Source organism: Micromys minutus (assembly GCF_963924665.1).
Source record: "Micromys minutus genome assembly, chromosome: 19".
NCBI lineage: Eukaryota > Metazoa > Chordata > Mammalia > Rodentia > Muridae > Micromys > Micromys minutus.
Window position 1 is genome coordinate 34,209,208 of NC_137954.1, and position 12,014 is coordinate 34,221,221.

The 12,014-nt window shown below is 43.6% G+C and overlaps 2 protein-coding genes across 13 annotated transcripts in view; both read left to right on the forward strand.

The window, feature by feature from the left end:
• The window catches only part of LOC308433315 (nuclear body protein SP140-like), a 43,634-nt gene extending 37,984 nt beyond the window's left edge, over positions 1-5,650 (forward strand). For 5 of the 6 annotated variants that reach the window (XM_080933326.1, XM_080933328.1, XM_080933327.1 and 2 more), the window contains 5 exons: positions 1,569-1,678; positions 3,059-3,164; positions 3,453-3,530; positions 3,718-3,861; positions 5,220-5,650. In XM_080933326.1, coding sequence (XP_080789452.1) covers positions 1,569-1,678; positions 3,059-3,164; positions 3,453-3,530; positions 3,718-3,861; positions 5,220-5,348 — 567 coding nt within the window. In that variant the 3' untranslated portion in view covers positions 5,349-5,650. Of the gene's footprint in view, positions 1-1,568; positions 1,679-2,817; positions 3,038-3,058; positions 3,165-3,452; positions 3,531-3,717; positions 3,862-5,219 lie in introns of those variants that run through there. The other variant, XM_080933331.1, reaches the window with a different exon arrangement.
• A 3,346-nt stretch (positions 5,651-8,996) lies between these two features.
• The window catches only part of LOC308433077 (nuclear autoantigen Sp-100-like), a 57,171-nt gene continuing 54,153 nt past the window's right edge, over positions 8,997-12,014 (forward strand). For all 7 annotated transcript variants that reach the window (XM_080932942.1, XM_080932944.1, XM_080932947.1 and 4 more), the window contains exon 1: positions 8,997-9,113. The gene's annotated coding sequence lies outside the window, so the exon portion shown is untranslated. The remainder of the gene's footprint in view (positions 9,114-12,014) is intronic.

Consider the following 12,014-nt stretch of genomic DNA (forward strand, 5'->3'; position numbering starts at 1 on the left):
AACTTTGACTCTAGGCAGTCTGTACTAGTCTTGGCAAGAAGTTGGACCTCTGTTGACTTGGGGGATTTTTCCCTTTTGCAGAACATAGTTCTCTTTTATGCATGTAGTAAGCAATGGCAGTGCTCTGGTTTTTGTCTTAGTGGCCTTTCCTGTTGCTATCTTGGAAATCTTGGAAAAGGCACCTTGAAAGAGAAAGAGCTTGACTCACAATTCTAGGTTACAATCCATCAGGGAAGGGAAGTTTGGGGGGTAGAAACCTAAAACTGGTCATATTACTGCCATCATCCAGAGCAGAGAACAAATTAATGAGTGCATGTTCACGCTCACCTCACTCTCTCTGCTCACCAACTCCAGGGAGCCACAGTGGGCAGATAATTAACATAATCGAGAACACACCCCTGAAGGGGTTCTTTTCTCATCGGGTTCTTGTCTTAGTGTTTTATTGCTGTGAAGAGAAACCATGACTAAAGCCTCTCTTAGAAAGGGAAATATTTAATTGTGGTTGACTACACTTCTGAAGTTTAGACTATTTTCATCACAGAAGGCAGGCACGGTGCTGGAGAAGAAGCTGAGAGTTCTATATCTTGATGTGCAGCAGCAGAAGCTTTTGTGCCATTCTGGGTGTAGCCTGAACATATATAACCTCAAAACCCACTTCCATAGTAAAACACTGTGTCCAACAAAGCTACACCCACTCCAACAAGGTCACACCTCCTAATAGTGGCACCCCCTATAGGCCAAGTATTCAAACACATTATTAGTCTATGGGGGGCATATCTATTCAAACCATCACAATTCTAGATTGTAATGTAAGACCCAAATTAAGTCTTATCTATTTGAGGCTCTCATGAATGAGATGAGAGATCGGGGATCAATGTAAAAGCAAGAGGTTTATTAGTCCAGAACACTGGGTGGCCTACATCCAAAGGAGAGGCAACCCCAAACTTCCCTTTAGTGCAGTTTTTATACATTTTGTAAATGGCAGGCTATAGAAATGTTGATTAGGCATGCAAATATTGGTGGGGTCATTTGACTTTTAAGGTGATTGGCTGCTTTGTTGGGGTTCTCAGCCCACACTCCAAGAACTAAGCTGTGTTGGGATTTCCTGACCCTCATTCCAGGGGCTAAGCTGTGCCAAAACTGGGGCTGATAGTGTCTAGGTAAGGTTGGGACATTTCTTCCTGGGAAATGTCTTAGGGGGCCCTCAAAGTCTGCCCCCAAGTGCTGGACTCAACAAGGCCATACCTCCTAATAGTGTCACTCCCTATAGTCCTATGGGGGCCATTTTTATTCAAACCACCACACTAGTATTCTCTGTCAGGATTTTTGGTTTTACAGGGAAGATGGCTTGGGGTCTGATTCATGCCTCCCTTCTCCCAGACTTCACTGAAGACCAGGAAGTCTTGTTTTGCAAATTGTGTTTCCACATTTTCTCTAAATATCCCAGGTAGAAGCATCAATGTCCTTGTAGATTCATGCAAAGGACACCTGTGGAAGATTGCCACGGTGGTGGCTTTGTGAATCTCACCATCCTCCAGTGATGTAGATGTTCTGTTTTCTATATCCAGAACTCAGATGAATGTGAGGTATGCCGGGATGGAGGAACGCTCTTCTGCTGTGATACATGTTCCAGAGCCTTCCATGAAGAGTGTCATATCCCAACAGTGGAAGCTGAAATGTGAGTGGGATATGATCCTTTCTCTCTCTCCTAGATAGCCTTACCTTGTTATATACACCATCCTTGTGGAGTGGTAGCCTGGGTCTTGAGGTTGGAAACACAAGGGCTCTTAACAGATACCAAAGAAGAAGCCCCAGAGAACTGTTTCAAGATGCTCCCAGCAAAAGGTTAATGTTCTCTGTGTTAGGGAGCCATCTCTCCTAATATAAAGGCTGAGCCCTTTGCTTACACATCACTACAGCCTTTTCTCAAAGCTGTGCACCAGAGTCTCTTGTCCAAAAAAATTGGGGGTAGAATACACTAGTTACTTTTGTTTTTTATGTACTTGTGAAAGAAAAAAAGCATGACTGACTACTTCCCACATTTCACCAGGTTGTAATGTAATGGACTCTTGGAAGTTCAAGGTTCCCAGAATTCTCTCTTTTTTTTTTAAAGATCATTTTATGTGGATTCGATGAACTAGTGCCTGTGATTTTAACTTATATTTGATATAGAGTAGTAGGGTTATAAATGTTGATTATTTTGTGCCAACAGCCCAGAATTGTCACTTGTATGTCAGCAGAAACTATGACCTCTGCTTCCAAAGTTATTTAATTTTCTTAGTGTTTGGATGTTATTTTTTGTAAGTGTGTTAATAAAAGTGTAAAGAATTGGAAATATATAGATATTCTTAACTTAAGCATTTGCTGAATCATTTTTCTACAAAACTTATTTGTACAAAACTCTCTGAAGAGTTGACTTTTCTCAGTTTTCATACCCTGGAAATCACATTTTGTAAAACTGGGGACCATTCATAATTATCAGATACTTTAAAAAATTATCTCAGAACATCACTTTTATATATAGATATAAAATTTTTTTGAAAGCAAAGAAAATTGCATATGTGGCCCTAGATGTTTGTATAACTCTAGGATGATCTAGAGTATGTATGTTCAAATTGACATAATTCACTGTACAGGTGTCCAGTTTTGACAATATGATGCATGGTCCTTTTAGATCACATGAAGTTTGATTTGCAAACATTTCTATAGCTGAACTTGTAATATGTGGTTGCCTCCTTAATAAACAGCCTGACCATAAAAAAAAAAGACCATTTTACTGTGCTCAGACTTGATAGCCTAGTCTTCTTTTACTCCCAGAAACCTCCGTCAGGAAACGGAGACCCAACATTTATCACAAAGCCCACTTTCTATGGACCGGCTTTTGCCATAACACTGAAAGGAGGCTGGCAACTTAAGATCTTCAGTGGATCCTTCAGAGTCTGGGAACCCTTGCCCAGATGAGACTGGCAGCCATTCCCGAAAGCATAACGGTGGGCATAGGAACAGTGGTTGTTTCCAACGGTCTTGTCCTCTGCTCACTTCATGTCCAACCTTTCAGAATACCATGGAGTTGCATCTTCTGTAGGATGCAGTCCTTAGGAAGTCAACAGAGTCTTCCAGAATCTGAGATACTGCAGAGGGAAATGGGGCCCCAGGAAAAGCTGGTGAGTCACTGTGAACCCCATATTTCCTCCTTTCCCCTGGATGAAGACAAGCAGGCTTGGAACCAGAAGAATAGCATCCAAAGAGAGCCTGCCCTTCCAAGCCTCACTCCATCAAGGCGCTGTTGCAGCATAGCCTCTTGGTATAAAAACGCAGTCATACAAGTTTATAACCAAGAGACTCTCACGTTGGGCAAATTTGCAGATAAGTTTAAGTGGTGCCTTCCCCCTGGGTATATGTTTAGACTCTGCCTTTCTAAGTCACTTTGACTGAGTCCCCTTTTCTTGCAGAAGTGTGAGTATGTTCTCTTGAGAGTCTATTGCTGTTCTGAGAGCTCCTTTTTCTCCAAGATGCCATATTATTATTATGTAAGTAACAGTGGTGAACCCCTGGTCACTGGCTTCCATGATGTCTCATGACTGAGAAGGCCATTTGTGGATTGTGATCTTAATCTCCAAAGAGCTCAGGCTGTGTTGTTTCTGTGGGGTTTCTGGGACCCCGGGAGGGTAAGTGCTGAGCCATGGCATTAACTCTCCATGGTATTTTCTTCACCAGTTTAGAGAGATGACTGTGGGTGTGCAGGAACCCATGTGGTTGGACATAATCAAGAAAAAGCTGAGTGATCAGGCTTACTCCCAAGTAGAAGACTTTGTGCAAGACATGAGGCTCATCTTCCAGAATCACAGAATCACGTTCAAGGTCAGCATCCCTCTCTGCCTGCATCTTATCTTCAGGGTTACTCTGCATCCATTTTCTGCTTACTGGGAAGTTTAGTTTCATACACCTTCCTGTAATAAGGATCAATAAACAAGAGATCTGAGAGTGCCAGACACCATAATACAAGCCTGTGATGGCAGCATTCAAAAGGCAGATGGAGGAGTGTCTGATGTTCAAAGCCTGCGAGGTATAAGACCTTACCCCCTGCCCAACAAAGAAAAGAAAAGAAAAAGAAAGAAACCAACAACAACAACAAAAAACAAAAACAAACAAACAAAAACACCTGTGAATGAATTTTCTTTTTGGTTTAAGGTCTAGAATATGTCTCACTATAGAGGAATACCTCATATTAAGAGGAAGATTTCCAGCACAAGAGAACTAATTCTTTCCTGGTCTATAAAGCTAATGGGCCACACAGAGAAAACTTAAGCCAATCCCCTCAACACACACACACACACACACACACACACACACACACACACACAGAGAGAGAGAGAGAGAGAGAGAGAGAGAGAGAGAGAGAGAGAGAATAATTTTTAAAAATATGTAAGTTAAATGTGAGTATGGTGGCACAGGATTTTAATCCCAGGATGAGAGAGGCAGATATAGGCAGATCTCTGAGTCAGAGGCTAGTCTGGTCTACTGAGTAAATTCAAGGACAGCCAGGGCCACACAGAGAAATCCTGTCTGGAAACCTCCCCCCCCCTCCCTCCCTCTCTCTCTCCCTCCCTTCCTCCCTCCTTCTGTGTGTGAGTGTAGATACCTGTGGCATCCAGAGACATCAGTACAGTGAATTGAATCGGGTCTTTTGCTCATAACCACCGCTCCATCTCTCTAGATCCTAGCTTAAAACTTTGTGTGCATGTGTATGGATATGCGTGATGTGTACGTACTCATGAGTGTATGCATGTTTATGTGTGAGTTCAGATGTGTGTGCATATCATAATATTCACAAGGATCAAGGCAGAGGGGCAACGTTGTGTGTCGTTTTATTACATTTTAGCTTTTTTGAGACAAAGCAACTGTCAACCACAGTGGCAAGCTGGGATTACAGATGCATGCTACCACATGCACCTTTCTGCAAGTTTTGGGGATCTGGTCCCCTCACTTGTGTGGCAAACACTGACCAACCGACTCATCTCCTCAGCCTGATAATTTTCTGCTTCTAAGTCGCCCTAGCCAGGATTATCAGAAATACCAAGCTGTAAGGTTCTCCACTTGTGAATGAACCATGCAGCTAACAGGGTCCCTCAGAGAATAGAAGTACCAAGAAGAAGGAAGAGGCGTTTCTGCCCCTGATAATGAGCACCAACATCCTTGTCTGCATATTTTTTTTCTAGGACCCTAAGTTTGGCCAAATGGGACTTAGACTGGAGTCCAAGTTTGAGAAGAATTTCAAGGAAGTGTTTGCAGTTCAGGAAACCAGTGAAAGGAGTGGACTGACATCAGAGATCCCGCCGATGTCCTGACACCATCTTCTCATTCAGCCACGTCTGGCCACCTGCAGCAGCAATGAGTGTTTTTTACAGACTCTCTCATTCCCAAACAACTTCTCTGGGTCATTTGGAGACAGGTGTACCAGGCAGTTACACTCCCAGGCCCAGTTCATCCCCCTGTTTCCCCATGAACTCAGGATATGATACATTGATGCTCTAAGGGTCTAAGCTGGAGCATGTCTCCAGTTGGCTTTGCTCTCCCCAACCATACATACATATGTTGCTTTCTTTGTGTCCTACTATCCTGCGAATAACCCACAATAAACCACCAGCTTCCAAGATTTTAAACCACGTGGTGGCTCATTCCTGGACCTCAGTCCTTGAGAGCCTGAGGCAGAAGGATAGTTGCAAGTGTGATGGCAGCCTGGGCTACGTAGTGACTTTCAGCTAACAAAACAACAACAACAACAACAAAAAAAAAAAAAAAAAAAAAACAAAAAAACACTCACCAAGTAAGATAAAAAAGGTTTCAACTCAGTAACTTTCTCTAGAAGACTCATGGTAACATAATGTCCCAGAGATAAAGCCTCAGGGTAGGGTTCTAGAGTTGGATCACTGTCCACCCAAAGGTGATTGATGGGGTATCCATAGGTCCGCAGGTGTTAAGCACTGGGACCAAATTTTAAACTGTAGAAAGTCATTACACACCATGTGAGCTATACACAAAGTGGCATCTTTAATAGTGGATGGAGAAAAGGTCACCGCAAGCATGATGGGGTCTTGTGACACTTGCTACATTGCAGTAATAAATGGATACAAGTTCCTTAGATCTAGTGATCCAAAGCAATCACGAGGAAAGGGTCACTCACACCTGTAGCCATAGGCCAGACAGCAGCAAAGGCATGTGTCTGACTCTTGTGTTCAGAAAGACAACTCCAGTGAAGTCTGTGCTCTAGGTTCAGGAAGTGTCTTTTACCAATGTCAGGGTCTGAGACTCAGAGTTGGGCCATGAAACAGACATGTGTGAGGACTGTGAACCTATTTCTCGGAACCTATTTGTCGTTGAGAGAATCCCTTTACTGCTTCTTGGAAGAAAGAGCCATCTGTGTCCCCTATCTTGCTTGAATGGAACCTCCCAGTTTGGCTCAGTAGACAAACCAAGTTTGGGGCTAGAAGGCTCGTGGGTGGGGCCACACAATAAAGGAGTGAGGAGACCAGCAGACGGGAGAGGAGAGGAAGGTGTGTTTGGGTTTAGATGCAAGATAAGCTGAAAATTAAATTGTCTGGCAAAGTTATCAGGAGTTAAGTTTTTTACTGATTCTTGGTGAATTTCACATCATGCACTACAATCCCCGCCTTCTTCCAGTCCCTGCCTATCCTCCTCTACCCTTGTAACCCTCCTCCCCAAGGAAAACAAAACAATGAAAAGAAGACCAACAAAAACCATCTTTCCAGGAAACCTGTGGGGTATCACAGTGTGTCACTAAGGATGCCCAGTATCCAAACAGGAAAGAGAAAGCCTTGGGCCTGTCTGATGTTTAGGTGAACACATTTCTTTCTGAACTGAGAACTGAGCCTTATCCCTTTTTTACACACAGATTGCTTACAACCTGAGGCATTATCATCATGAGCACCCTCTGCTGAACAAACATTTAAGTTCTGGCTTAAGCAGGAGTTGGTAGGCAGCTGCCAACCCAATCAGTCCTGACCGAGAATGGGTCCTCAGAACCCGAAGACGTGTTGTTCCCACCTGGTGCCTGTCAGACCATCTGTACCAAGCTTCTGTTCATGTCTTCTGGGATCGCTTTAGAATTGGGGTTTCCCCTCCTAAAACCTGCGTTCCACCCTCTCTCAAGCCCTGCTGAGTGTTCGACCCAAGAAGTATTTGCTGGTTTTCCTAAGCGTGACAGCCAAAGTTATGTTTTCAGTTTTAATTACTATGTCAAAGAGATCTCAGAAACAAGAGTGCCTCCAACCTTTGCCCAAGGACAAATACTTTCTGAAATGCAGGAGGAAACAAGACACAGGTTTCCACTCCCACAGCTTTGATTGACCCAACCGCACAAGACATGCTTAATCACGTGTAGGTGGGAGGGTATGTATATGTCAAGATGTATATTTGCCCCCAATTGAATCCAGGAAGGAAGTATATCAGGATGTATACTTGCTCCTGATTGGACTTGATGAGAAATACGGTAGCCTTATGGGGGGCCTTTTAAACCTATGTGAAATGTGATTCTCTGCCACTCACTTTCCATGAACCGAGAAATAGGCCCGGCCCGAGTTCGTTATTTTGGAGAGCATCAAAGGTTGCTTCCAATTTGGTTCAAAATTATGGTCGTCATTTTATTCTCACCCAGGCAGATTAATAGGCCAGAATGTTCTAGATTTCTGTATCAGTAATTCTGCCAATATTGTAGATGGAAGCTAGGGTGTGGGGTGATCAGGGAAGGTGGAGACCCTTTAATAGCATTCTGCTGGAGCTGCCTTTGGAGTCAGTAGGTTGGACCACATTTTGTTCCCTGTGCACCTCCACCTCCGAAGAGTTACACTTGACTGAGGTGCTTGTCCTCAACATCTCAGGAGTTACAGGCAATCACAGGGTAGTATCTTGAGAATTCTGGCTCTCCCTGGAGCTACTCCTCTAGGTCTCCAAGAAGAGGCTGAACCAGCAACATATAGCCATTGGATTCCCATTGACACAATAGCTTGGAGATGCTTTTGCAAAGTCTTGTTGCTTAGAGTCCTGTAAAAACCCTCCGAAAATATCTGACTCCTGATCAAGGTAGAATGGAGCCATGGCTATATGTGGGGCACTAAAGGAACCTCAGGCATGGCCTCAGGCTGCTCTTATCAGTGGCATTCACTCCTGCCCCATACCAGCCTATCCCTGTGCCTGTGGGCTAAGGGATGAGGAAGAGCCGATGTCTGTGTTGGCAAGAAGGCTACTGGGAGACCTGTCAGGGTAGACGCTCACCTCAGGTCACTAAGTCCCTCAGAGAAAGTCCTCCCCAGAGGAGGAACAGAGAGAGACTTGATATATTCTGATGATCCACAAGTAGCCTTCTAGAAAGGCTCACTGTTTAGCACATCTGCACCTCAGAAGGGTGGATCAGGTCTTTGTCCTCTTGTCCTGGTGGCCACTTTTGTAGCTTCCTCCTGCCCTTGGCCTTTTGGCTGGGATAATGACTCCTCAAAGACAGACAGTACTCTGACCCAATGTGTCTATAAAGTTGGGGGATCTCCCTTGCCCCAGGTCTGAGAGAAATCTTGTCCTGGTCAGGATTCAGCTCCTGGGACTCGTGCTGGTCTGAGAGATACCTTGCAAAGCCAGGGGCATGAGAAGAGAGATCACAACCCACCTTGGGAAATCCATGCTCCCCCCATAGACACAGGAGCAACAGAGAAGTTTCCGTTTCTGTGGAGTTGGTTTGTCTTGTTTGTTTCTTTTCCCATTTTTGCATAAATAAGGCACTCTGAGAAACCGACTCAGCTCGCCCCTGGTGTGCTCCTTTGCAATCCTCAAGGTCCCCCCTTCTCCTCCTCTGTGTCACCACATTCCAAAAAGTGGGAAAGTATCCTACAGCAGCACCCTTGAGATTTGAGAAACACTTTCGTTTCTCTTTTCCTCATCAGGGCGGAGCCCTCTCTGGTTTGTTAATACTCAGGGTCACTTCCTGCTCTGAGCTGTGGGCCACAGCAAACAGTCGGGAAGTCTGTGCAGACAAGGGATCAGAGATCACTGTCCCAGGCCCCAGGCAGGTGGTGGAAGGTGGAAGGGAACAGCCTCAGCCCCAGGTGGGTCTTCCTTCCTCTGTAACCTTCCCCTCTGACAGCGTGGTGGTTGATTTTATGTCTTGAGTTAGCGGCCAAAGCTTCAGTCAGTCCAAATCACCGGATATGAAGTAGCTTTGGCCTTAGTGTGAGGGAACAGATTTGGGGGGAGGGGGCAAAGAGACACAGAGAGGGAAACACAGAGAGAGAGCGGGGAGGGAGGGGGGAGAGAAGGGGGAGAGGATGGGAGAGAGTAAGAGGGAGGGAGTGAGGGAGAGGGAAGGGGTGGGGGAGGGGGAGAGGGAGGGAGGGAAGGAGAGAGAGAGACAGAGACAGAGACAGAGACACTTTGGCCACAGCTGACAGAGACTTCTGTAGTATGGTTCTGTTATTGTCTTGTGACCCGAGTACTCTCAATCCCTCTGCCTTTCTCTGCATTAGAGCAGGTCTGCTGCAGGAAGGTCACCTCAGGGAAGACGTCCAAATAGTAGAGGATGCTGGGTACATAGTTGGCACTTGGTTCTGGTCTCCTACCTGTCTGGCAGGACTTGTCACCAAGAAAGCTGTCCCAAGCTCACTCCTGGTCTATGCTCTCATTGTCAGGCCTCGATCCAAGGAAGACAAAAGACAAGAAAGGGCTCTGATCGAAAAGGTCAGGGCAAGCCGCATGTCTGTTCCAGCAACGGGAACTCAGATGCGCTAATGCTCATCAATAATATTAGATGTGTTTTTGTTAGTACAAAGGAAATAATACATTCTTTTCAGTACTGCAGCTGAACCTCAGGTCTTGAATATGCCTGATTTGTGTGTGTGTGTGTGTGTGTGTGTATGTATGTATGTATATGTATATATATATTTTTTTAATTTTAAGTCAAGTTTTGTTAAGTTGCTCACACCAGTGTGCAACTCATTCTATAGTTTACGTTGGCCTTGAACTTATGAGCCTCATACTTCTCTGACTAAGGTTACCAGCCTAGACCACCAGAATCATTTCATAATAAAATTTGGTTTATAAGCTTTCAAATTTGTGGAATTATAGAAAGGATAAGACCCTCAACTCTCCCCCATATACTTACCCTTATAGTCCTTGGGCCAAATCTTCCTGACATTCTTTATTCTTAATTTTAAGACATAGTCTCTTGGTCTATTTATTATGTGGTCCAGCCTGACCTGAAACTTGCTACGTGGACCAGCCTGATCTTGAACTCACAACAGAGATCCACCTGCCTCTGCCTCCCAAGTACAGGGATTAAAGGTGTATAAGACTATGCCTGGGTCCTTATTTTCTACAAAGTATTTATTGGGAGTGTGTGTGTGTGTGTGTGTGTGTGTGTGTGTGTGTGCGCGCGTGCGCGCATTTGGAGGCCAGAAGAGGGTTTCAGATCCCCTGTAGCTGGAGTTATAGATGATTATGAGCTGCCAGACATGGGTGCTGGGAACTGAACTCCAGTCCTTTTGAAGACCAGCTCTTAACTGCTGACCTAGCTCTCCACCCCTTTCATCTTTCCCAATGTATTTCCATGTATACTTTGTTTTCATTAGTGTGTGTTTTCATTTTGTGATAGTATCCTGTGTTTTCCGCCTTAGCTTATTTAAAGAGTAGGAACCTTAGCGAAGTCCTCAGTGTAACAAGAGTACATTTACTTTATTTTTTTCACAGCGCCCTGCTATTCAGAGCACTTGTATATGAACCAAGGTTTTTTTTTTTAATTCTATTTCTGTTTAATTTTTTTTTACAGTAAAAAGAATTCTTTTCATTAAAATGCTCTATACAATGTAATTAATGGAATCATTTCAATTTAATTTACATGCACAAGCTTTACATATCTAATTTAATACTGTTGTTTTTATCCATAGCTGTAGCCTCTGAAATCTTAGATGAATAATCATAATAGTTCTGGAGAATCATTTAGACCTCTAAAGCAATTGTTAGAGAGTAGTTTAAAGGAGAAGCAGCACAGATCATTTGGTATCAACCTGTTTCTGTATACACACATTTCTTTTTTCTTTCTTTCTTTCTTTCTTTCTTTATTTTTTAAACTTTATTTTAAAAAACAAAGATAAAAGAAAAAATTTTTAAACATTTTTGCATAAATGTATACAAATACATTTTTGTCAGTGCTTAGCTTTTTTTTTTTTTTTTTTTTGCTTTTTTTTTAAGGTTTGATACTCTGCATTAAGGTCTTACTAGTTACAATGAGCAAAAAGTACATGTAAAACAGGATGCAACCCGGAATTAGTCAACGTTTTCTTGGTGTGTAAGGATTGAGCATAATGGTTTTTTTTTTTGTTTTCTTTTTTTTTCTTGAACTTCACACAGTCTGTGAGTCGTTTCTGGGGCAGAACCAAGGTTTTTATGATTCAATGTTATGTTTATTTATGTGTGTACAAGGGTAGCAGCTTTGAGTGTGTGTGTCGTGGAGTCAGTGGGGGAGTTGGTTCTTTCCTCCCTCCGTGTGGTTTCTGAGGTCTGACCCACACCATCAGACTTGGTTGCTGGTTCCTTTACCACTGAGCTATCTTGCCAGTCCTTTCCATGAGTTTTAAACCAGTGTCCTTTTGATGAACTTTTCGCTCAGTACCATTGTTGACTGTCACCCACAGCGGTAGGAACGGTGGCCATCTAATGCATTATGCTTATAGATAGTATTTTGTCTTGTATCAAAGATATAAACAGGACTGCTGAGACAAAGGGCGTTAACGACCACTTACTTTCTTATAGATGCTGCCAAATGGCTTCTGAGGAGGGAGTCAATGCACTTCCCTGCCCATAGCTACCAAAACAAGGATTCTTCCCTCTCTCAGCCAAAGTATGCAAAGGCAATAGAGTTGTGTGCAGTTCACATTCTCCCTGTTAAGCAGGAAATGGGTTGTTTTTCTTGTGCTCTGGCCCATCTTTAGTCAGATGTTACACTTTCTATGCAT